The following is a 23,884-nucleotide window of genomic DNA, read 5'->3' on the forward strand; positions in this document are numbered from 1 at the left end:
CATGGTATCTTGCATACTACTCATTCCATATGCCAGACTGCATATGAGGAAACTTCCAATGGTACCTAAAGAGCCTTTGGTGCCAGCACTCTCAAGACCTCGAAACTCTTCTACCTATAATTCCTTGCCTCAGAAAAGATTTTTCTTGGTGGGCAACAGCATGCTCCCACAACAAGGGAATGCCTTTCTCCCCCCCCCCCTGCTGCCCAGACTCTCACCACAGATGCATCAGACTATGCTTGGGGTGCATACCTGGATGGCAGGTGCATACAGTGCCAATGGAACCCACAGCAAATCCCTCTGCACATCAGTCAAAAAGAGATGATGGCTGTGCAGCACGCCTTGATAGCTTTCAAGCCCCTTCTCTCTCCAGGGGCTCTTCTGATCAAAACAGACAACACCACGATGATGTGGTACATCAACAAGCAGGGAAGGACTCACTCCTACCCTCTATGCAGGCTGGCCACAACCCTTTGGCACACAGCCTCTGCCATGCAACTACACCTGTTAGCACAATTCCTACCAGGCTCTCTCAACTCTCTGGCAGACCAATTAAGCAGAAATCTTCTGGACCCATGAGTGGCAACTCAACAGAAGTACCTTCACCCTAATAACTCAGAAATGGGGAACCCTGAAGGTTGACCTCTTTGCCTCCCACACCAACCATCAGCTCAGCAAATTCTGCACCAGGGAGCATCACTGCATGGCTTGGAAAGTGGATGCCCTGTCCTTCCCCTGGGTCAATCTATCGGTCTATGCCTTTCCTCCCCTACCTCTCATCCCCAGGGTACTGCTCAAAATAAGGGAGGAAAAACTGAGGACCATTCTCATAGCTCCAAACTGGCCCCAGCAACACTGGTACCCCTTGCTGCGCAGCCTGTCCTCGCTTTCCCCATGTCATCTTCCTCAGATTCCAAACCTCCTGACCCAGAGGGAAGGGGAGTTCTTGCATCCCCATTTGCAGACACTCAGTTTGGCAGCTTGGCTTATTCCCTAACCCCGAACCAATCTGCCACCCTCAGTAAACAGGTTCTGGATGTTATCCATGAGGCCAGACGTCCTAGCACCAGAAAGTGTTATGCTGATAAATGGAAAAGGTTCTGCACCTGGATCCAGGCTAACAGAGCCAATATGGCACAGCCCTCCCTCCCCCTCATCCTGGATTACTTAGCTGACCTACTACACAGTGCCATCTCTTTCTCCTCTATAAAAATTCATGCCTCTGCTATTTCTGCTCATTTTCCCACTCAGCAGCCCCTTTTCTCACACCCTTTGATCAAACAGTTCCTAAGAGGGGCTAGCAAATTGAGGCCACCCAGAAGGGCACCAACACCAGCTTGAGACCTTAACTTTGTATTGGAAAAGCTCACCCTACCCCCTTTTGAACCATTTTCTTCTGCAGAGCTAAACTTTCTATCCTGAAAGACAGCATTCCTTCTGGCCATCACTTCAGCCAGAAGAGTCTCTGAGCTGCAAGCACTCATGGCTGTGGGACCCTTCATCATCTTCCATGCAGACAGGGTATCCCTCAGAACTAACCCATCCTTCATGCCCAAGGTGGTGTCCAGTGTGGCTGTCAACCAATCCATTCATTTGCCCACCTTTTTTCCTAATTCCCCAGAACAAGGGGGAAAGGATTCTTCACTCTCTAGATGTTCACAGACAGCTCAGATACTATCTAGACAGGATTAAATCCTTGAGAAAGTCTGATCAGTTGCTGGTTAGCTTTGCTACAGGGGCAGAAGGCAAAGCCATTTCCAAGTGGATAGCACACTGCATCCATTTCTGCTACAAACAGCATGGAAATACCCCCCAAGGGGGTCAGGACACACTCCACCAGAGCAGCCTCCACCTCTGCGGCTTTCCTCAGAGGAGTCCCCACCAGGGACATCCAGGAGGCTGCCACCTGGACATCTGTTCACACTTTTACCATGCATTACCACCTGCCTCTCTTCTCCAAATCCAGGGTAGGGTTTGTCTCTGCAGTCTTGCAGGGCATCCTGGCCAGCCCCTAGTTTCATTGACTGCCTCCATACTTTTCCTCAGCTTTGGGAATCAACCCAAATGTGATGACTGCAACAGTGAAACATGAAGAACATTGTACAGTTGTGTACACTTACCATAAATGTAGATGTTTGAGTGTATTCACTGTTGCAGTCCTGGTTACCCCCCTCCAGACCCTTTTCTTCTCTTTCTCCTTTTATTACCATTCTAACCTGTTGTTCTCCTTTCCTTTCAAGGGACTTATTGGTATTTATTTTCCACTGGTGGGGGTTCTTCCACCAGACCCTAGCCTCCTTCTTGGGGGCTCCTGACAGGTTAGGGCAAGAAAAACTGATGTAATGGCGTCGGCTGCTGTACTTTGTACTACTGACGACCTGACGTCAGTCCTCAAGCGACAGCAACTGACGGAGAAATACTAAGTCTCTGGTATTCAGGCCAGCCGAGGCTACCCTGTCAGGGATAACCGGGTCTATATTATAACCACGAAACCTCACATACGTGAATACGGAAACGTTGACACATATTGAGAAAACCGCAAAAACACTGAACGTCCTGAACCGCGAAATTCAAAATGTCGAATCGGCATAGTTGGCCAACCCCGCCACCCGCTACGTACTACCTATCCAAACAAAATAAATAATCCACATATATACACTTAACAAAACCCTACTTCTAACCCTAAACTAAAGCTTACATATATTACTATGTATGCACTTACACCCTAAGGTCCATAACTGTTGCACACTTACCTTTAGGAGCTATACCGGAGGGCCAACTATGACGATTCGACATTTTGAATTTCGCGCTTCAGGACATTCGGTGTTTTCCCGGTTCGTACAATATGTGTCAGCATTTCCGTATTCGCAACTGCGGTTTCACGGTTGTAATAGGTAACCGGGATAACCCAAATGTGATGCATGCAACAGGGAATACACTCAAACATCTACATTTATGGTAAGTGTACACAACTGTACTTTCTATAAGTTCATTTAAGTAAACATCCCACATCTATCCTGATTGGAGGGTTGTAATAACACATCCCAACTGCGGCTCTCTTTCTTCTGCATATAGTTCTTGGAACAAAATTTCCAAATCCTACAACTCCTCCACTGCCATTCAAACATTCTCCTGACCAAATTTACCCATCTTGCATTGCATCTCTACTCCTTCATGGTCCTTGTCATCTGTTGCTACCTCTTTTTGCAAAGGATCAACATATTTTGCATTCGTATGTACGTTTAATGACACTCGTACATCTACACTTTTTACAATCTCCTTGCTTGCCATACTGCTTCCTGCTTCTCCAAGCCACCTCCACGTCTGGACCGGAAACGGGAAGCCCAACAACAAACAGCATCGGCACTTGCAAGAGAAGGGGAAGTTCTTTATACCCTGGCCAAATTTCCCCTAGTAGTATAAATACCAGCTTGGGTCTCCCTTGAAAAAAAGGCTACTAGCCTAGTGCAACTAACCTGATCAACAGGGGATAGATAGATAGATAGATAGATAGATAGATAGATAGATAGATAGATAAACAATAACATTTTAAAGTTGCTAGCTAGAAAAACACATTGTATTATCATGCATTTTTGGATTATTGTCATAAAAGCAACAACATCAGCACTGATATCCACCATACAGAAGAGACTGCACAGTGAAAGCACACAAAACCTAAAAAAATGCGAAATGTCAAAACTCACTACCCCTGCAGACCCTGGAACAAGAGCTTACATGCATTCTGCAGGGGCGCAAGTCAAAGAACATAGTATTGTGAGTCTCGGCATATTTACATGTTTGGTACAATTGACTTGAAATTCTGAATTTTGGCTTTCTGGTCATCAGTAGTATGATTTTAAGCCTGCATTTGTTGAAGGATATGAACTCTGAAGCTGAAACATGTGGCATTATTTAGTGACTGCAATCCTTAATGACTTTCTAGAAAAACCACACATTTTACAAGGAGCAGACTACAAATACGAGGCAAAATTAAGGACACACTGAGAAATCAGGGACAGTTGGGAGCCATTCCATTAGGCATTCAGTTTCTACCTCTTTTAAGATGATGGGCAATGCTGTGGGATGCCATCCCTTGCCAGCTGCAAGTATGCTTTTTGTAATTATTTAAAAAAGTGTGCATTCTATCCCCATACAAGCTCATAACCATTTGCAATGATATCACTGGGCACACTGCCCCCTCAGTGTAAATGGTTCTAGTTGAGGTTCTTGTGGTGCTTTTCAGTTTCATCTTCAACTTCTAGCTTTGCGTAGGTACTTTAAGACAAAGCACCATTAAGAAAGAACAAAACATAAAACATAAACTTGAATTTAAAAAGTAAAAAGCAAAACTGAAGTAAGGATTCAAGTAATAACACAACAATCAAGAGTCAATGGAGAAATATTCATGTCACAGAATCTAAACTGTATAAAATGCATGTTAAAATATTTCTAAACAGGAAGTGGTATCAGAATTACTGATTAAATGATCAGTTTTACCCCCCCAAAAAAAAAAGTCTACGGTTGTCCCCAATATTTGACAGTACCCCTGTTTCCATTACCATTTATCATGCTTGGTATGTCTAATTCTTTCATGCTTAAAAGATGGGCTAAAACTTGGTTGATGCCACCCCTGTCAAATGCCGTCTTAAAAAGTTGTTTAGGATCTCCAGAAGGAAGACAGTGAAGTATTGGCTCTCAGTTCCTGAGAAAGTAGCTTTCCCAGGTGTTGGACCCTATAGGCAAAGGAATGAAAGCCAGATATTTCAAGGTAAACCTTCTGAATATCCCGCCCCTCTAAAGTTGATCACAATTTCCTAGGCAAGCAGTACAACACTGTATGCTTCTTCAGGTAAGTGGGACCCAACTTATGCAAAGGCAAGTATAATGGCATACATGGTTTTAAAGTTGATAATAAAAATGGATTAGTGAGCAATGCAACCTCTGAAGACCAGGCGTAATGTGATGGTAACATAAGGTACAAGTAAGTAGCCTGGCTGTGGAGTTTTGTAGTGTTTCTAACCAGTCGATCTCATGTTAGGAAGTCCTGGGTAAAGAGTGTTGCAGTAATCAAGATGAGAAGAGACTAAAACATGAACTACAATTGAGATATCAGCTAGAAGAGTAAGTACTTTATTCTTGCTTTGCTTCATAAATGGAAACAAGATTTCACTACAGCTGAAACTTTTGACGCAAAAGTCAGCTAATTGTCCATGGTCCCACAATATTAATAAACTTAAGTTTATTGCCACCATACAACATGCCAGGAGGGTGCAGGGCAACAGAAGACTGCACCTAGGGTGCAAGAATCCCCATAACCTCAGTTATGGAGGTGTTTAATTTCAACTGATTAATGTATTAGTCAGTCGTGACCGGGCTCTAAATCATCAGAAAAGGAATACACCTTCACCATGCTATCTTGTGGGAAGGAGAGCTTTACGTCATCCAACAGAAGCATAAACACTTTTCCAAATAAGGATGAATACATGGGCTGAGCACATCTAGCCTGGTCTGAACCAGCTTTGAGTGGCATGGGTCCAACATGCACTTCATTTTGAGCATAACTGAGATTATAGTTAAGAACTTATCATAATTGCGATTAGTAAATCTGAAGAAAGTAGGACAGGCCTTATCAGTGACTAGGGTAATGCAGATGGTGTTTTATGAGAGCTGTCAGACCAGCACATTACATAACACTTGGCCTTTCCAAGACTGCCACACCACAGACCCTGTCACTGGCAGCAATTCCATCCTTCGTCCTTTCCAAGTGAGGTAGTGGAGTTGTAGGTCAAACCATGGTTCATGATCCTCGAATAAGATTAAGCATGATACCTTGGGGTTACCTTGTGAAGAGATGAGGTTTCCTTTCTGATTTCTCTTGCCATATCTTCTTTCCTGTTGTGTTTTGTTACATTGTTACACTAGCACTGTCCATACTTGCCTTCATTGCCCTTTCACTTTATCCTTATTTCTTCTTGTACTTTGTAGTTAAGTAACTCCATCCTAGTTTTAGGCTCAATTTTTTTGGTCTGTCCTCATTTATGAGTTTTAATGGAGTATTATCCATTTACTAACTAGTGATGGTCCTCTGACATTAATAGCTTGACTAACATTTTATTGATCCCCTGGAATCTACATTTTCTTATATGTGGTCTCTTTAGAGGGACTATCTCTTTAACTGCCTAGTCCATTAACATTTTTGCATTTCATTAAACAAAATCATTGCATTTGTACGTGCTTATTAGTCTGTAAGATGAAAAAACACTAGGATGTTGCACACTGAAACATCTGTTACTTCCATGGTTTCTCTGATAAAGGCTTTGCACATAGTGGCACCTTTCAATTAAGGATACAGGTAAAATAGTTAAATTAATAAGTAACTATGGGTAAAAATGAGAAAGTTATTTAATAGAACTGTTCATTTTATTCTAAGGTTTAAGGTAAATAAAATGATGGTGGTGGTTGTTAAATTCAAATTAATATAAAAGCTGTTTTCCAGAAGCAAATCTTAAAAAAAAAAAAAAAAAACAATAATAATGATGAAAAGTTGAAATCTGAGGACACTGTTGTCACCTTTTTATACTAATCTAAATTTCAAGCTCAGCAATTAGCACATACAGTAAATAGTACCTGCCTTTGCTGCGCTGTTAACTGAAATGTGTGCTAATAAGTTGCTAAAGAGGGGAATCAGGCTGAAATATTTCATACAAAATGGGTAACTAGCACATCATGTTTTTCACCTTTTTTTTTAATAAAGGCAAACATTACTTGCTGTGTTTATTTTAGTATTTATTCAGTGTTAAGAGCAGTCTTTATAAATGAAGTAGTTTTGATATGCATGATACATTTTACTGAATAACAAAATGGATTCACTGTCATTAGTTCTGCTTTCATCAAGCACTATTCCAACAGTACTAGAGTAAGGTATTGCATCTCACGATCTGTTTAGTCTGCATGTCATCAGCATGCTATGTTTATTGCAAACTGAAAACCAGTAGTGGTACGGATAACATGTTACTTTAACGTCTTAGATACTAGCATATGACTCTTTTCTACAGCAACCTGTGGCAGAAGCCAAAAGTATTATCATCAGCCAGGCTTCCCCAGAGAAGACAGGCTCACCATCCAAGGCTGCTCCTCCTTCGACAACCAAAGTGACTCCTGAGAAAAAAGCAGATGCTCCTGACAAAGAATCTGTGGAGGTTGGCATCAAGGAAGAACCTGCAACTAAAGTGACTCCTGAGAAAAAAGAAGAGGCCCCAAGCACAGAGTCCATGGTCGATAGCAAGACGGAACCTACAGATATTTCACAAGTATGTAGTGTCAAGTTGTTAATGCAATCTTGAATCAATCAGAATTTTATCTGACAGACAGACAGATATGCAAACACACACACACACACACACACGTTGCTACATTTTGGACTACACAGGGAGCACTACAGTGCTCAGGTTTTAATTAAAAGGAAAAAAATACAAGCTAATCTTTTTCTTTTAAATTGTAGCAAACTGCTTGCTACAAAAGTAGTAAGCAGTTGCTACTTTTTAGACCATTCAGGGAGTGCTGCAGTGCTCAGGTTTGATCACAAATGCAATACTGGCTTTTAAGAGCGATTGGCATCAGCTGATTACACCCCTAATGCTTTGCATCCAGGGCAGTTACTGCCATCACCCCACCCTAGCAATACTCTGTGTCATTATCATTCCTTCACTAAAATCAGCCTTGTGTCCCACTTTTAAATTTACAATTTACCAAAGAGATTACCTGTATGAATACAGCCCCTTCTTGTGTTGTAAATATTCCCATTCCCTTCTTATGAACAGTCATGGCTTAACCAGTCATGTAGTTGGCTTAGAGAATTAAGACTATGAGTTGTTAATGAGCTTCTTCCTGTAGTACTGGGTTTAATTCCCATAACCTTCATTTGCCCTACTGTCTGACCTTCAACAAGTCAATTGCTTTGGGGCAATTGGGAATTTGGATTAGGATCATTAATAGTCTCCTGACCTACATGTCCAGTAACTATATACAAACCTATGATCCATTTATCTTAATAAAATGGTGAGATTACTCATTGGCTCTTACAATAACCCAGTTCCGTCCTATTCGTCTCTTGTAAGACTTCAGCAAAATAGTTTGAACATCTTTAATAGCATAAAAACAGCAATATTTATAGATGATCCTCCATTCATCATAGATTGTCAGTTTCCAAGCAGCCATCATCAATATTTTACTCCCTCTTTCTTTGTATATATGTATGTATGTATATGTGTGTGTGTATGTGTGTATATATATATATATATATATATATATATATATATATATATATATATATTAATATTGCACTTTCAGTTTCAAAAATATGACTCACATCTTCTACCAGTCCACACTTCAGTAGTATATTGTAAACATTGGTTTCACAGTCACAGATTATAAGCCCACTCATACATTACCTTTTTCCAAACACGACATATACAAAGCACTTTCATAGGCTCATAGGTTGGTACTAGGCTATCGGCCCTATGGCTTATACAAGCCTAGCCATAACAATTCCCTGGATATTTCTTCCCACAATATTTACTTCCCTGGACCCCTGTCTAGCAGGGTGACTGACATGATCCCCGGGGTGAATTTCCTATCTCCCATCCAATCATCAAGGTTCCTTTTGAAAAGGGCCAAGGAGGTGCTCTGCTTGACATGTATAGGCAGTCTATTCCAGAGTATGGGGAGTCTCTGGGTCAGGAACCTATCCCTCCAGCATGTTTTGTTCATTGTGATTACAAGGTTTAGATCCCTGGAGCGTGTGGCTCTGAGGGATTGGGATTTCTTTAAGTGGAGCATGTCCAACAGCTCAAGGATTGACATGGCCTTGTATGTTAAGCAGAGATTGCCTCTGAGTAGACGGTATGCCACAGAGTATAGCTGGAGTTATTTTAGACAGTCAGCATATGGCATCTGCTTTAGGCCTGTGATTCTGTTAGTGATGTATTTCTGCAGCCTCATTAATGTTTCATGCAATTTACTTGCGTCCTGCAGTCCTGCTTCATCCATCTACCAGTATCAGTCCACCACTGGGGGAAGGGCCTTTCCCCTGTCCTCACAGTCAATACACAACCAACCATGAAGAGTGGGTTATTCCATAATAGAGACCAACATCGACTATTCAGCAAGTTAGACCACTAATTATTATTACAAACAAAAGTACAAACTTATTAATATATTCAGTAAATCTTCTGATCTATAGTCAGTGTAGTTAATTAAGATATATGAGCTGACTTGTACACAAAGCCAGAGGCTACTTACCCACCCTGCCATGAGGAAAATAGTATTTGCAACAAATACATTATTACCCAGCACAACAAACCACTTGCTCATAGTCCTCAGTCTGTCAGATATCATAAAGTAGTCCTTCTTCCACCAATCAGAACATAAATATCAGTATATAGTCCTTCTTCCACCAATCAGAACATAAATATCAGTATATATCCTTTAGGATCTGATGCCTTAAGTCCATTTTTTTATAAAAAAAAAGTTTCACAAGGCACTTTTTCAAATAACGTCATATTCCCAGTTGCTGTAACATTCATTCATACCTAGTTATATCCAGACTGGGCCAGAAAATCCATAAATAACCACTCCAGCAAAGCCAGACATAAATGAACCAAGTCAATAATATCCCTACAGCTAAGCAAGCAGACTCCTCTTCAGCCATATCATATTAACCTGTAGTTGACAGTCAGGTATAATCTTCTTCATTTTGAACACTATGCAAAATTAGAATACACAGGTGCAACAACATCCGTATTACTTTTTATATAGTCCAAATATTCCTTTTTCTCCAAACTCATCTGAAGCAGTTGACATCCATGATTGTTGTCTACCAAGGATGCAACTTATTGCAAAACACTGTTGCAAAATTCTGTGTATTGATATCACAGTATCTGGACTAATCTGGTTTACAAAATACCTTAAAAGTAGCTGGATATGTCAGATGAAACTCCAAGTTTCTTTTCTTTTTTTTTTATTCATTTTCTATCTTTTATATTTAGAGCGTCATTTTTTATGTAAAATTTTTGATATGTTTAACTTTTGACATATAATGTATGCGTCCACATATATTTGTATATTATGGCTCTTTAATGATTGATTGCTTAATTAATTAATTGATCATTTAATTGATACTTCTGAGTAAGAAATGTTTTATATATATATATATATATATATATATATATATATATCAGTCAGTTTTCTGTTCACTATTTGGTCTGATGAAGCTCCTAAGCAAAAACACTTATCAGTTTGTGTTCTTGCAATAAATTGTGGATTTTTATCGCCTTGGATTTATTTGGACATTCAGTTTGTGATTGGACATTTCAGTTTCTAGCCATGTTTCACTCCACAGTTATTTTTCTTTTTATGTTTATATATTCTTGTGCTACTGAGGATTTACCTCGTGGGGTGCTGGCAGCTTTTATTATTACATTTTCGTTTACTTTTTATATAGTCCAAATATTCCGTTTTCTCCAAACTCATTTGAAGCAGTTGACATCCATGATTGTTGTCTACCAAGGATGCAGCTTATTGCAAAACACTGTTACAAAATTCTGTGTATTGATATCACAGTATCTGGACTAATCTGGTTTACAAAATACCTTCAAAGTAGCTGGATATGTCAGATGAAACTCCAAGTTTCTTTTCTTTCATTGTTACATCACTTTGTGAAATGCTTCCCTGAAGTCAATTGTTTGCGTAAGCAGTCATTTAAAAAAAAAAGCTTTCTTTTTGACTCCACAAAACAGTTGTTACCAGGACTTCAAAGTTGACATCCCTTTTTCTTTCATGTACAATTGAAAATGAGCTAGAAATGAATGAGAAGAAACAGCTAATATTCCCATATGCAGTACAGAAATTTTTATGCGCATGTATTCCAGCTTTGAACAAACAAACGGAATACCTAACTATTCATTAACCTTATTAGCCATGCATTCCAAACAATCCAGAAACTTCTATTTATCTGGCACTCTGATGACATATATATTTTTTCTGCCTATCTTCATCTTCCCATGCAACCAGACACACAAATTTCATAACTTCATTTGAATTTCAGTACCCAAATCTCTCATTGTGTTGTTTACTTAGCTGCAGCAATAAACATGTATCAGATTGGTTGTAAAAACATCCTTCTTAACACTGTGACTCCAAAAAAACCTGTGTACTTCAAGATTTTTTAATTTAATCTCCATGTCTGATTAGCAGCACTTATCAAAGTTGCTTCAGTCACTGCCAGTGATGCTGTTGTATCCTCTTTGTCGTTAAACAATTATGCATACTTATTGTAACTTGAATTAAAGACCTTCAAATAACTTTCATCCTAACAAACCAGCTGTCTGATGATTAAAACCCAAAGTACTTCCAGATATAACTACTGAATTTCAAAAAATCCAAAATGAATTAAAGATACAAATACTTGTATAATTTGTTTGTCTTTTTGGCTTGTCCCGTTTAGGGGTCGCCACAGTGGAACTCCGGTCCGCTAATGATTGGCAGTAGTATTTTATGGTGCCGAGTTGCCAGCCTGAAGCCCAACCTTCAGCGAAGGCATGCCCATTCACGCATGTCTTTCGGAGGCCACTCGACCGCAGGGAGGACATGCAGACTCCACACAGAAGGCACTCCAGCTGAGAATCAAACAGGAGAACCTCTTGCTGTGAGGCAACAACGCTACCGCTGTACCACCGTGGCTTAAATACTTGTAATACTTGTATAATAATAAGTACTATTTCACAATTTAAACTAACTGAAGGCAGATCAGCTGGAAAAAACCCTTTCCAGAGGAAGCACTGCAGAATCTCCCTTTCACTGCTCTAATCTTGATCTGCACTCATAACAAGCGCACAACAAGAACTGAAGATTATTAGCTCCACGTTTAACAACAGAGTAACAATACTCATGGTTAAGAGCATGCAAACACCTTAGATATGTATCAAAATTTGTACAAAGGCTGATTTTGTACCATGTCAGTTGTGTTAAAGTTTGTAATGCCATTTATCATCTTTGTTATATTCAGTATTGCCATTTAAGTTAGAGTGTTTTGATGATAGAATTGCATATTAAAAATGTGTTATTGTTCCTTTTGAATCCTTTTCTATTCCTAAAGTTACGCCTCGGTACATTACCTTGGTAAACAAAGTCAAAGAAATAAATTACAACTGTATCCAGGGACAGGAGGCGGCATCTGAAGAATGCTTTGTTGCCAGAATGTCTGACAATGCAATTTGAGGTGACCTTGGTTTATCTGTGGGGGTATAATTCACAAGCAAAATTAAGACCACTACTTTGTGATTAAATTAAAAATGGGCTATGATAAGCTGAAGAAGTGCAGAACAGTCAGAGAAAGACATTCAACTCAGTGAAGAAAGAACAGAGCAGTTATTTACAAAAGAGATGGGCTGAAAACTTTGGGTGAGATTCTCAAAAAGCAGTGTTATAGAGTGGAGATCTAGATCAGCTTAACATAACTTTTCTCTTTTGAATGAGCAATAGCAGCCCCTGAAATTGTGCTGATGCATGGAGGGAGGGGTATGACCAACAGACAAGCTCAGCAAACACTTGTCAGTCATATATTTAGAAAGTCAAATTTTGTCAGCTAAATAGATGCTGATCTAAAAATAGAGATAAAAATATAACCCCCAGGAGCGTCAAAGGTCCAAAATTGTAGGAAAGACATAATTTAGCAATAAAACGAAACTGGACCACCACAGCTAAAATAATAAAAACTCCTAATACAAGAACAGAAAAGGATAAGCACTTAAAGGCCGAAGCCCCTCATCAGATCCATTGCAAGTAATCTTTCATTCAGCTTAAAAACAATGTCTGAACCAGTTAGAGTCAATGAATGGGTCTATACCCCTTCAGAACAGGTTTTAGTGGTATTACACCATTCAGTCCAGGAACATGTATTTCTTTGTAATCTGTACTTAATGTTAGAGCAAATTTTAATTAAAAAACTATTTTATTTTCTCAAATTATTATATATATAAAACAATGTTTTGTAGTTTTAGTAGTCTTGGTTTGGGAAATCACAGTTATGGGATTTTGCTTTATATGTACTGTTCCTTTAACACTTCTTAATTAATAAGAAAAGTTTTTTTCCTAGAAAAGGAAGTTCAAGACTATTGAATGGTGTTTTAAGGATGAAAGAGCTTAATCCATTAGTATTTTGTTGTCTAATATTGCAATAAAGTAAAAGTAAAATCCGCTACTGACTGCTTGTGATACTTATTTGTTGGGTCAGTTCTTTTGGTATCACTACACACTTTAGTATTTTAGTTTCAACTAATAAAAATGATTATATGTATATGTACCCATCGAGCAGCGAATGATTGAGCTCAACTTATTGATCTTGATCAGCAGCCAATCAAAAAAGTCAAAAGACTTAACACCTTCTTTTTTCCTGCACCACCTGCTAATGATATATATATATATATATATATATATATATATATATATATATATATATATATATATATATTATATATATATATATCTCAAAGTCGGAGATCACACTACAATGGGGAAAGAGTAAATTCCTCAATCCCCACTGTAATGTGATCTTGTACAGAAGAACTGTCATCCTGTTCGATCAGCTGATTTTCAGTCAACTGGGCTGGCAGTTTTCTAGGTTCAGCAAGCTGCCATTTGACAGGTTGTAGGTAACTTTCATACAAACACACACACACACGTGTGTGTGTGTGTGTGTGTGTGTGTGTGTGTGTGTGTGTGTGTGTGTGTGTGTGTGTGTGTGTGTGTGTATATATATATATATCTATATATATAGATATATAGATATATAAAATGAGTGTATATATGTATGTATGTGTGTGTGTATATCAAGACAGTCACCAAAGCCCTAAATGAAGACAAATCTGTGCATACGGCCTACTTAGACTTAGCCAAGGCATTTGACATAATCCCCCACTCAGCCATCATTGATAAACTCACCCAGCTGGGTATCAACCCATATATTGTCAGATGAGTTGCAAACTGGCTCACTGATATAATTCATACGGTCAAAATAGGGGACTCCACTTCCTCCAGCAGACCTGTAATCAGTGGTGTTCCACAGGGATCAGTTCTGGGACCCCTACTGTTTGGAATCTACTTCTCCAAAGTACAGGCTAAAATTAAGGACTGTGGCTGAAAAAGTTTTCTGATGACTGCAAACTGGGAGCAATTATTGAAACCCCTAGTGATGTCAACATCCCGCAAGAAGGTCTTACCTGATTGGTGCCAAAGTCACGGTCTTAAACTTAATGCAAAGAACAATGCATTATCATCCCCTTCAACAAGGGTGATATTCCTGCAAACTACCACATCAATAACAATACCCTAAGCACACAGTCAGTGGTGAGAGATCTGGGCACACTGGTTGACAGCAGCTTTAACTTCGATCACCATGTCTCACCAGTGCTGAAAAGGGCATTCTATATTGCTAATCTCTTACTTAAGGCCATTGTCTCCAGAAAAAAAGAGGTTAAAACCCCCTGTACTTTTCCCTCATCAAGCCAATAATATAATACACCACTTCCTTTGGTATGTTCCTTTCCAAACACCTGCAGCAATTTGGAGAGACCACAAAGGTTCCTTACAAAGAAAATTCAGGTTCTTCAAGATCTGTCTTATGTGAACAGACTGAAATCATTGTCACTTTACTCTGTGTCATACAGACTGCTCAGAGGCTAGCTGTGCCTTGCATATAGAGCAATCTCTGACCTAGCTTTAATGGAAGTGCTGCACATTCGCAAGTCACATGGCACATGGGTCACTTACTCAAAGGACCTTAACCTGGAATGTGGCATCAACAGAAATTGATGGAGAGACAGATTTGTCTCACAGAAGTTTCCCCACATTTAGAACAAGCTTCCTATTTATGTTAAACAAAGACCCTCGTTGTCCCTATTTAAGTGCAGTTTGGATGATTGCATGGGTAACCAGAAATTCATCAGAAATTAGGACAATGCCCTGTCTTTTTCTCTTAGGTGGCCTCATAACTGGATACTCCTGACAACAGTAACCCTCAAGGGCTGACCTAAACCTTGAGAGATCATAGCCAGGTGACAGCATCTTGAAAAAAATGTGCAGAGAAGTCCAAGTTGTGACATCTCAAATGTCATTTAAAGAAACATTTTTGAAGAATACTTGAAACATAGCCACCTTTCTGTTATAAGAGCTTTCGGTTTAGAATGTAATTCTTAATTGTATTTCTTGTAACCGAAGGAAATATAGCCAGAATTACAGATAGACAATGGCACTGCTAGGCCAAATCTGCTTACTGCAAAACAAGTAAATATTTGATCATCTTTAATGAAATCTTTTACTGTGTTCAAATAAAACATGGCATTGCCTGTAAGCATTGAAGCATTGCCAAGTACCATCCCCTTTGTTTGATGACTGAAGAATAAGAAAACAAGTACGTTTATGAATTAATTGAGATTTTTCTCTGTGACTAGCTCTAACATTAAAAAAGGGTTAGTCCACAAGGACACTTTGGCAGGAAATTCAGAATGGCTTATTTTGATGATAAAACCTTTTCTGGCAATGTTTTTGCATTGTAGTAAGCCTTTCTGAGTCACAGGCCACTGTACTACTGAAGTTTTCTCCTTCTAGATCCCTTAGTACAAAAGTAGAAACAGTGTTAGACATAGTGATTACAGTAATATATACAGAATATATACATAAAAGTAGGAATTTAGTTGGTTTAATTACAGTAATAGATACAAAATATGTACATAAAAGCAGGAATTTAGCTGGATGCCAGATAAATTCAATTAGAGGGATATAAACAGAGATTTATTAATCAGCATTATAGTACTAGTATCATCAAGTGATGAAAAAATAATAAATATGGAGAAAGTATTGTCAGTCACTAGTAGTAAAAAGCATAGGAGTTTAGTTATAATATAAGGAGAAGGAAGAGGTTAGGTTACAGAACAGGAGCATAGCCAGGAAGAGTTGAGATGACTTTTCAGCATTTGTTTGAAGGTGGTGGTACTGCCTGTGTTTCTTATAGAAGGTGGAAGTGAGTTCCATAGTTTGGCAATGGTGAAGGAGTAGAGTAGTTAACCAGCCGGTAAGGTGGGCTTTTCTACTTTTAGATGTAGATAATTTTCAGATCTTAGTTGCCTGCTGGGTTGGTATTTGACAGGTAGAGTTGAGAGAGCAGAAAGTCTGTGGGTCTGTAGATTATTTTGTGCTCTGTAGTTAGCTGGGTGAATGAGAGATGGTGGGAGAGTTCCAGCCAACCTAATTGTGTCAGTGAGTTGCAGTGGTAGGACACAAATTTGGCCTTGGTGGAAAATTTGGCTATTCTGTTGTAACACATATCAAGTTTGAATTCTGTAGAAATTTGGATATTAGTGAGGAGAAGGGCACCATAAAAGAGAGAGGGTAATAAAAAAGATGGTTGCAAGGGTTTGTCTAGTAGAGAGGCTAAGAAAGTGTTGGTGGGTGCTTGTAGAGCATACCAAGGTTTTGATGTTTTTTTTATGTTATTGTTTACATGTAGGTCAAAGTTACAGTTTTCATCTATAATAATGCCTAGTAATTTAGTATGTGGGATAATTTCTGTAGAGGTATTGTCTTGGGCTTGTATAGTGACAAGTTTTTTATTTAGGGGAGTGGTTTTCCTAGGGGTAAAAAGTACTAGTTTAGATTTTTTTTTTTCGGATTTAGGGCAAGGTGATTCTTAAGCATCCAAGATTCAGTAGAGGTGAGGGCATTCTGGGTAATTTGCTGGAGTTCAGAGATGGAATTTACAGTGCATATTATTGTAGAGTCATCAGCATACTGGATTACTGAGCATTGTGGGAGAGTGGAGTGAAAGATGCTAAATAAAAGAAGACCAAGTATGGAGCCTTGGGGTAGCCCTGTGGAAGTACTGAGGAATGGAGAGTAAGATTGTTGTCATTTGGTGGATTGCTGCCTATTGGAGAGATAGCTGTTGAACCATTGCAGGGTAGGTGGGGAAATATGGAGGGTGGAAAGTTTAGAGAGGAGGATGGTGTGGGAAATGGTATTGAAAGCTTTGGAGAGGTCAAGGAAAAGGTAGCGATTATTTTGCCAGAATCCCGTGCCCTGTTAACTGTATCAAGGAAGGAGAGGGGGCAGTAGTGGTGCTGTGTCCTGGTCTGAAACCATGCTGAGTGGGTGATAGAATTTGGTTTTCAAGCAGGTGGTTAAGGAGTTGGGCATGGATGCATTTTTCCAATATTTTTAAGGGGGTGAGATAAAGAATCTAAAACAGCAGGGACTAGAACATTAAAGAAATCTAACCATCTGGATGTAGCCCAAAAGGAAAACCTGATCCATTTATTTGTACAAGTTTGTCTTACGGGAGATCGAGTGGAAGTTATTTGGACTGTCTTAGGTGGTTAAGTAGGTATCCCCTTCATTATTAAAGAGAAGTAACCATGCAGTTAGATGCTGGGATGGAAATTCCTGGTGTGGCTTGACAGATTGACAAGTAGGAGGAATACTGAATGGTTTTAGGCAAAGGCATTTAAACACCAGTACAGGCAAAAGCAGGTCAATACAGGTGGAGCCAACATGCTGGGTCTAAAATGGGGCTATAAGGATGACTTTGATTTTGCTGTGATTGCTTTTTCTGAAGGAAAGTCAGAATAAGAGAAAGTTGTGGAAGAGTATAGGGGAATCCTGGTGGCCATTCTAGGACTAAGTGATTCGTGAAAGTCTGTCTTTGTAGGGAGATGAGGGAGAAGTAGCTTCTGCACTTGGTGTTGGTTATGGAAGCAAGCAGTTCATAGGAAGGCGTCATCAATTGTGAAACAAAGTTCATGCCTTTAACAGAGTAAAGGACCACTCAAGCAACATGAGGTAGTGACTAAGCCTGTTCACAAGGGAATTTAGTTGACAAAGAATGACTTGCTGTTAGAAAGTGATGATGCACGATAGCCCATTCCTAATGTCTCATCTCCTCCTGGTACAGGGGTAGGCATGTGCATCACCTGCTTGTTGATATACCATACCATAGCCATGTTGTTAGTATGGATGGCTATTGATCCATGCAGGATATTGTACAAGAAGGCTTGTGACATCTGGAGGATCTTCTCATTTCCAGAGTGTTGATATGCAGTTTGGCCTCTGTCTGTGACCACATCCCTTGAACTGTTTGACCTAAGTAATGGCCATACACAAGGGCAGATGCATCTCTGGAGACTGTCATGGGGGCTGAGGGAGGTTGGGGTAGTGAAGCTGCCAAGCAGGATGTCACTCTCGGGTATCAGAAATTTTCACCACAGATAACTTGGAATCCTTGCACTTAGACTATTGAGTCTTGCGAGTCCTTCATAGGAAGTATGGCAATGCAGACCTTGAAGATGGCTGCCAAAGGCCTTAACATTATGAGATATGCTGCTATTGTTACTGAAGTTGAAGAACCTGTGCGTAAGAAGGCCAAGATATCTAGGCCTTCATCGCCTGCTGCTTCGCACCCGGACGCCCAGCCAACTGCCGATGTAGGAGTTGAGCGCTCAGCGGATCTGCTGGCTCCATCGATCTCCCTCGTTGAGGCCGCTGCACAGCCGATGACCAGCACATCCATGGAGTTTTCTCAGACACAGACACCTGTTGATGTCGAGGGGTAACCAGATTTGGTGGTTCCTTCGACCGGGATCTAGACCTCAGATACAGCCGCTGTCAAACCCAGCTCAAGACGGACTCCTAAGGCCACTCCAACCAAAAAGAAGCAGAAAACAAAACACACTACTCCTGCTTCTGAATTCCCTCCAGACTGGGAGGCCTTCACCTCTTCTCTTATGCAGGCATTTATAGCCCTTTGGCCTTCTGCCTCACCCACAACTACATTGCCTCTGCTAAGTCCTAGGCCTCCCTCTGCTTGTTCCATCCCCATGGCTCCCCTCCTTGAGGAAGTAGAACATGAATCTTCCTACTCTTCCTCGGATGAATCCATCTCTTATGCATCCCAGATTGCTTCTCCCAAGGAATATTACTCTCCTGATGAGGATTCTGTGGAAGGGGATTCTCCACCTGAAGACATTGCATTTGGTGAAACCAATCACCAAAATGGAAGATTATTTCAAATGGGATTCTTCCCAAATGACAGAAACCCCAAAAAGATACTTTGAACTGCTGCAAGTGGAGGCCCCCTCCCCTACAGCTCTACCCCCTGTTCTTCCAGCATACTTGGATGCCTTTACTGCAGCTTCTAGTACACCTGACTCACAGCCTCCTGCACCTAAGTGCCCAGACTGCTTCTACAAGGTGCCAGAGGAACAAAAATTCCTCATAAAGCCACCCTTAGCAGACCCAACAGTGATTGCCACTGCCCCTGCCCCTGATAAACAGTCTAGGTTGTTACCTTCTGCCTCCCTATTGCCCACGGATAAAGATAGCAAATCCATGGATAGGATAGGCAAGAAGGTGTAAACTTCCTCCACTTTGGCCTTCAGAACAATTAACTATCAAACACACATGACCAAGTATGCCCTGGACTTGGTATCCCAAGCCACCTCTATGCTGGCTTCAATCCCTGACAGCCCAATTAAAATGGATATCTCCTCTAAATTGTCCTTAGCCCTACAAGTGGCTAGGCACTCCATTAGATGCAGCTACGATGCTGCAGAAGCTTCTGCTTGCTCTGCAGCATTGGCATCTGTCCTTAGGAGATATTCCTGGCTTAGACTACAGAATCTGCCAGAGGACTTCAAGCCCAAAATCTTGGATGCCCCCTGGATCACAACTTCCTCTTTGGAAAGCAATCTGCAGACCTATTTAATAATCTGCAAGAAAAAAGCAAAGAATTACAGGATATAAAACATCTCCTGGAATCCCTTATACCCAAATTTTATAGGAACTACCCAGCTAAGACTACCTTTGTTAGGCGTAACCCACATTCTGCTGCCTCCTCCTCCAGACCCAGAAGAGGAACTAGAAGACATTACTCATCCAGGCCTACTGGCCCAACTCCTCAGCCTAGACAACCCTTTCAGGACAGGGGATGTCCTAATAATGTGTGACTGCCTTGCCCATCTTCCCCTCTCAGCTCGTCTTACCCACTGTCTCCCCTTCTGGCAAAAAATCACTGCAGACCAATGGGTATTAACCATTATTCAAAAAGGGTACTTTCTATCCTGGAAACAAATTCCCCCTTGGAAGGGCATTCCATTTGCCCCAAAAAACCAGTGCCATCTCCTTCCACAAATTCAGTCAGATCTGCAACAACAAGGCACAATAGAGCCAGTTCCACAGGACAGGAAAGAAAGGGATTCTACTCCCGTCTGTTTCTGGTCCCTCGAAAGGACGATTCCTGGAGACTCATTTTTGTTATCTCTCTTTCCTAAACCTTTACCTGCAGGTACCAACCTTCAAAATGCTGTCACTTCCCACTCTCTTACCCCTCATACCCTTAAATGCTTTTATGGTCACCTTGGACCTAAAAGATGCTTACTTGCACATTCCCATCAGGGCCTCACACAGACGTTTCCTGCATTTCTCTGGCCCATCTTCACACTTCCAATTTACGGCCTTGCCCTTTGGTTTATCCACTGCCCCAAGAGTGTTTGCAAAGTGCCTAGCTCCAGCCATTGCCTTCTGCAGGATCCAAGGAATCCAGATTTACCCATATCTGAAGGACATCCTTATCCTAGCACAGTCTGAAGATTCCCTCTTAAGACATCTTCACTTCACTATGTCCCTACTACAAAGCCTAGGTTTCACCCCAAACCTCAAGAAGTCCTCCCTGAACCCAGACAAGGACAATATATTCCTAGGTTGCAGAATCACCACAGAACAAATGAAAGCCTTTCTCCCACAGGACAAGGTTCTATCTCTAACTTCCCACTTCCGGGAAGTCTTGTTCTCCCAGACAGTCACTGCAAGGCAATTCCTTCAAGTCCTGGGATTGATGGCAGCAACCATTCCCATGCTACCATTGGCCAGAATGCATATGTGAAAACTGCAATGGTACCTCAAAAATATCTGGTCACAACACCAGAATCACTTGGAACAAGTTATCCCCCTTCTTCCCTGTTTAAAGAAGGAAATCATTTGGTGCATCCAACAAGTACAGCTAAACCCGGGACTTCCACTGCAGCCCCCTCAACCCACGTAAATATTGCATACAGATGCCTCAGACTCAGGTTGGGGAGCCACCTTGCACTCTTACAGAGTCCAAGCTCAGTGGCAACCTCCCATGAAAACTAAACACATCAATGTAAAGGAGATGACAGCAGTTCTTTTTAGCTATACAGACCTTCCTTCCCCTACTGCTACCAGGCCCTCTTCTGATAGTGACGGACAATACCACTGTAATGTGGTACATCAACAAACAGGGAGGTATCAAGGCATACCAATTATGCAAGCTAGCCCTCCTAATATGGGACCCAGGATCCCAGCACAACCTATCCCTACAAGCCAGTTACATCCCTTTGCAGGACAACAAGCAAGCAGACCTCCTGAGCAGAACATCCTCTCCACAACACGAATGGTTGCTGGACAGGACGGTCTTCCTAGACATAGTCCATCGGTGAGGCACTCCACAAGCAGACCTGTTTGCCTCCTCTAGAACAGGCAGCTGCAGGCCTTCTGCACAAAGACTTACTCCCTCCAAGCCTGGAGAGTAGACGCCTTCAGTTTCACCTAGGAGGGGAAGTTCCTGTACGTCTCCCCTCCCCCTTCCCTCTGATTCAGAAAGTCCTTCTGAAAATCAGGAAGGACAAACCAAAAATCTTGCTAGTGACTCCCTACTGGCCAAGGCAGCACTGGTTCCCCCTTTTATACAATTTAGCCAAGGGCAATCACTGCAAGTTACCTCACAAGGTGGACCTTCTGAAACAAGACAAAGGAACTCTCCCACACTTGCAAATGCTATCCCTGACTCTGTGTGTGATAAATTACTAACACTATTCAGACATCACTATTCAGAGGACGTGCTATCAGTCCTGAGGGAGGACAGGAAATCCACTACTAGAAAATCATACCTTGCAAAATGGGAAAGGTTTACTCGGTGGTGTCTGGGACAGGAAAGTGACCCTTACGAGGCTGACACTCCCCTAGTCCTCTTATATATGTGTCAACTTATAAAGAGTGGACTTTCCTATTCATCAGTGAAAGTGCACCTCTACGCATTATCAGCCTGCTTACCTCTAGATCCTCCCTTGTTAGCCAGGCTACATGTGAAACTTTTTCTTAAAGGGGTCTTACACATCACTCCACCTTAGAAGCCTATTCTGCCTCCATGGGACCTGAACTTCATCCTGGAAAAACTCACCCAGCTCCCATTCGAACCAGCTAATACAGCCTCTCTACAGTTTTGTACTTGGAAAACATTACTGTTAGTGGCTATTACCTCTGCCAGAAGGGTTTCCGAGCTACAAGCCTTAATGTCATGCTCACCTTACACCATTTTTCATAGGGATAGGGTCACACTGAGAACTAATCCTTCCTTCATGCCCAAAGCAGTCAATGACTTATCTCTAAATCAGTCCATTCACCTACCCAATTTTTTTCCCTCTCCCACTAACCAAGGAGAGAGGATACTCCACTCCCTAGATGTCCACAGGCAACTGAGATTTTACCTGGACAAGACTAAAGGCATTAGGAAATCCAAACAACTCTTTGTATCTTTCCACCCCAGGGCATTGGGCAAGGCAGTCACCAAACAGACCATTGCATCCTGGATTAGAAAGGCAATCAGTTTCTGCTACTCACAACACAGAAAACCCCCTCCAGCTGGGGTTAAGGCCCACTCCACAACAGCAGTGGCCACTTCCAAGGCCTTCCAAAAAGGCGTGTACACAGCTTCCATTATGGAAGCAGCTAAATGGTCCACTATCCACACTTTCACCAAATATTACAAATTGGACCAAATCTCCAAAGCACGTGCAGGATTTGCCAGGACAATCCTACAAGGCTTTGCGGAATCTTCTTCTGCATCCGCCACCCTTTCATCAAACTAAGCTGTGGTACTCTCCCACACCAAGAATACTGCAACATAGGACTAGAAGGACATAGAATAGTTGTGTAAAATCTTACCATAACCATAGATGCCCTTCTCTTCCATGTTGCAGTATTCCTTTCCACCCACCATTCCCCCTCACTGATTCTACCAGTCTAATTGCTCCCTGATGCCTCTCTCCATTACAGAACAGACCCAGGGCCTTATACATGTCACCTTTGGCAGCCTATCCTGTTGGGCTATCTACTTTGCCTGCTTAGCTTCAAGTTCTGAGGATTGTGCATGCAGACGTCACACATAGGGTCCCTGGTTTATGGCCCTACGTGTGACGTCCCACGCAGCTGCAACAGCCAAGCTGAAGCTTTTGTATAGGAGCCAACGTACGAGTCACTTGAAGGCAGGAAATCCCACACCAAGAATACTGCAACATGTTAGAGAAGGACATCTATGGTTATTGTAAGATTTTACACAACTATTCTTTACTTCCTGGACTACGTGGTTATTTTGATGTTCGGGTAAGCATGATATAGGTACAGTAGAGCACTTTCAGTCCAGTCCAATCAGAATTTTAATTTTGGAATTAACTTGTTTACTCCACTGATATCTAATTTGAACATGAGCTTCTCTGTTTTCTTTGGAATCAACAAGAACCATGAGTTATATAGAGTTTTTTTTTTTTTTTTGTGGTTTGATGGGACCTCTTGGATCACTCTTTTTTTAGAAGGTGTTGAGCCTCTACTTTAGTTGCACACTTTTGATGAAGGGAAGGTGGCTGGGTTTTGGTCAAAATTTGAATTGCATAGCCTCTAAATATAATCATTTCAATCCACTCTTCTGGAATAATGGACATTCATGTAGGTAACTGGAGGGACATTCAACTCCCAATTACTTGCA

At 41.1% G+C, this 23,884-nt stretch overlaps 1 protein-coding gene across 1 annotated transcript in view; it reads left to right on the forward strand.

Moving 5' to 3' along the window:
• Window positions 1–23,884, forward strand: part of EPB41L1 (erythrocyte membrane protein band 4.1 like 1) — a gene marked incomplete in the record, with an annotated part of 2,183,009 nt that overhangs the window by 1,938,953 nt on the left and 220,172 nt on the right. Inside the window, 1 exon segment of the mRNA XM_044090111.1 lies at window positions 7,056–7,310. Within this exon segment, the coding sequence (XP_043946046.1) occupies window positions 7,056–7,310 (255 nt within the window).

This window comes from Protopterus annectens, chromosome 12.part0 (genome assembly GCF_019279795.1).
Source record: "Protopterus annectens isolate FY-2018-M chromosome 12.part0, PAN1.0, whole genome shotgun sequence".
NCBI lineage: Eukaryota > Metazoa > Chordata > Ceratodontiformes > Protopteridae > Protopterus > Protopterus annectens.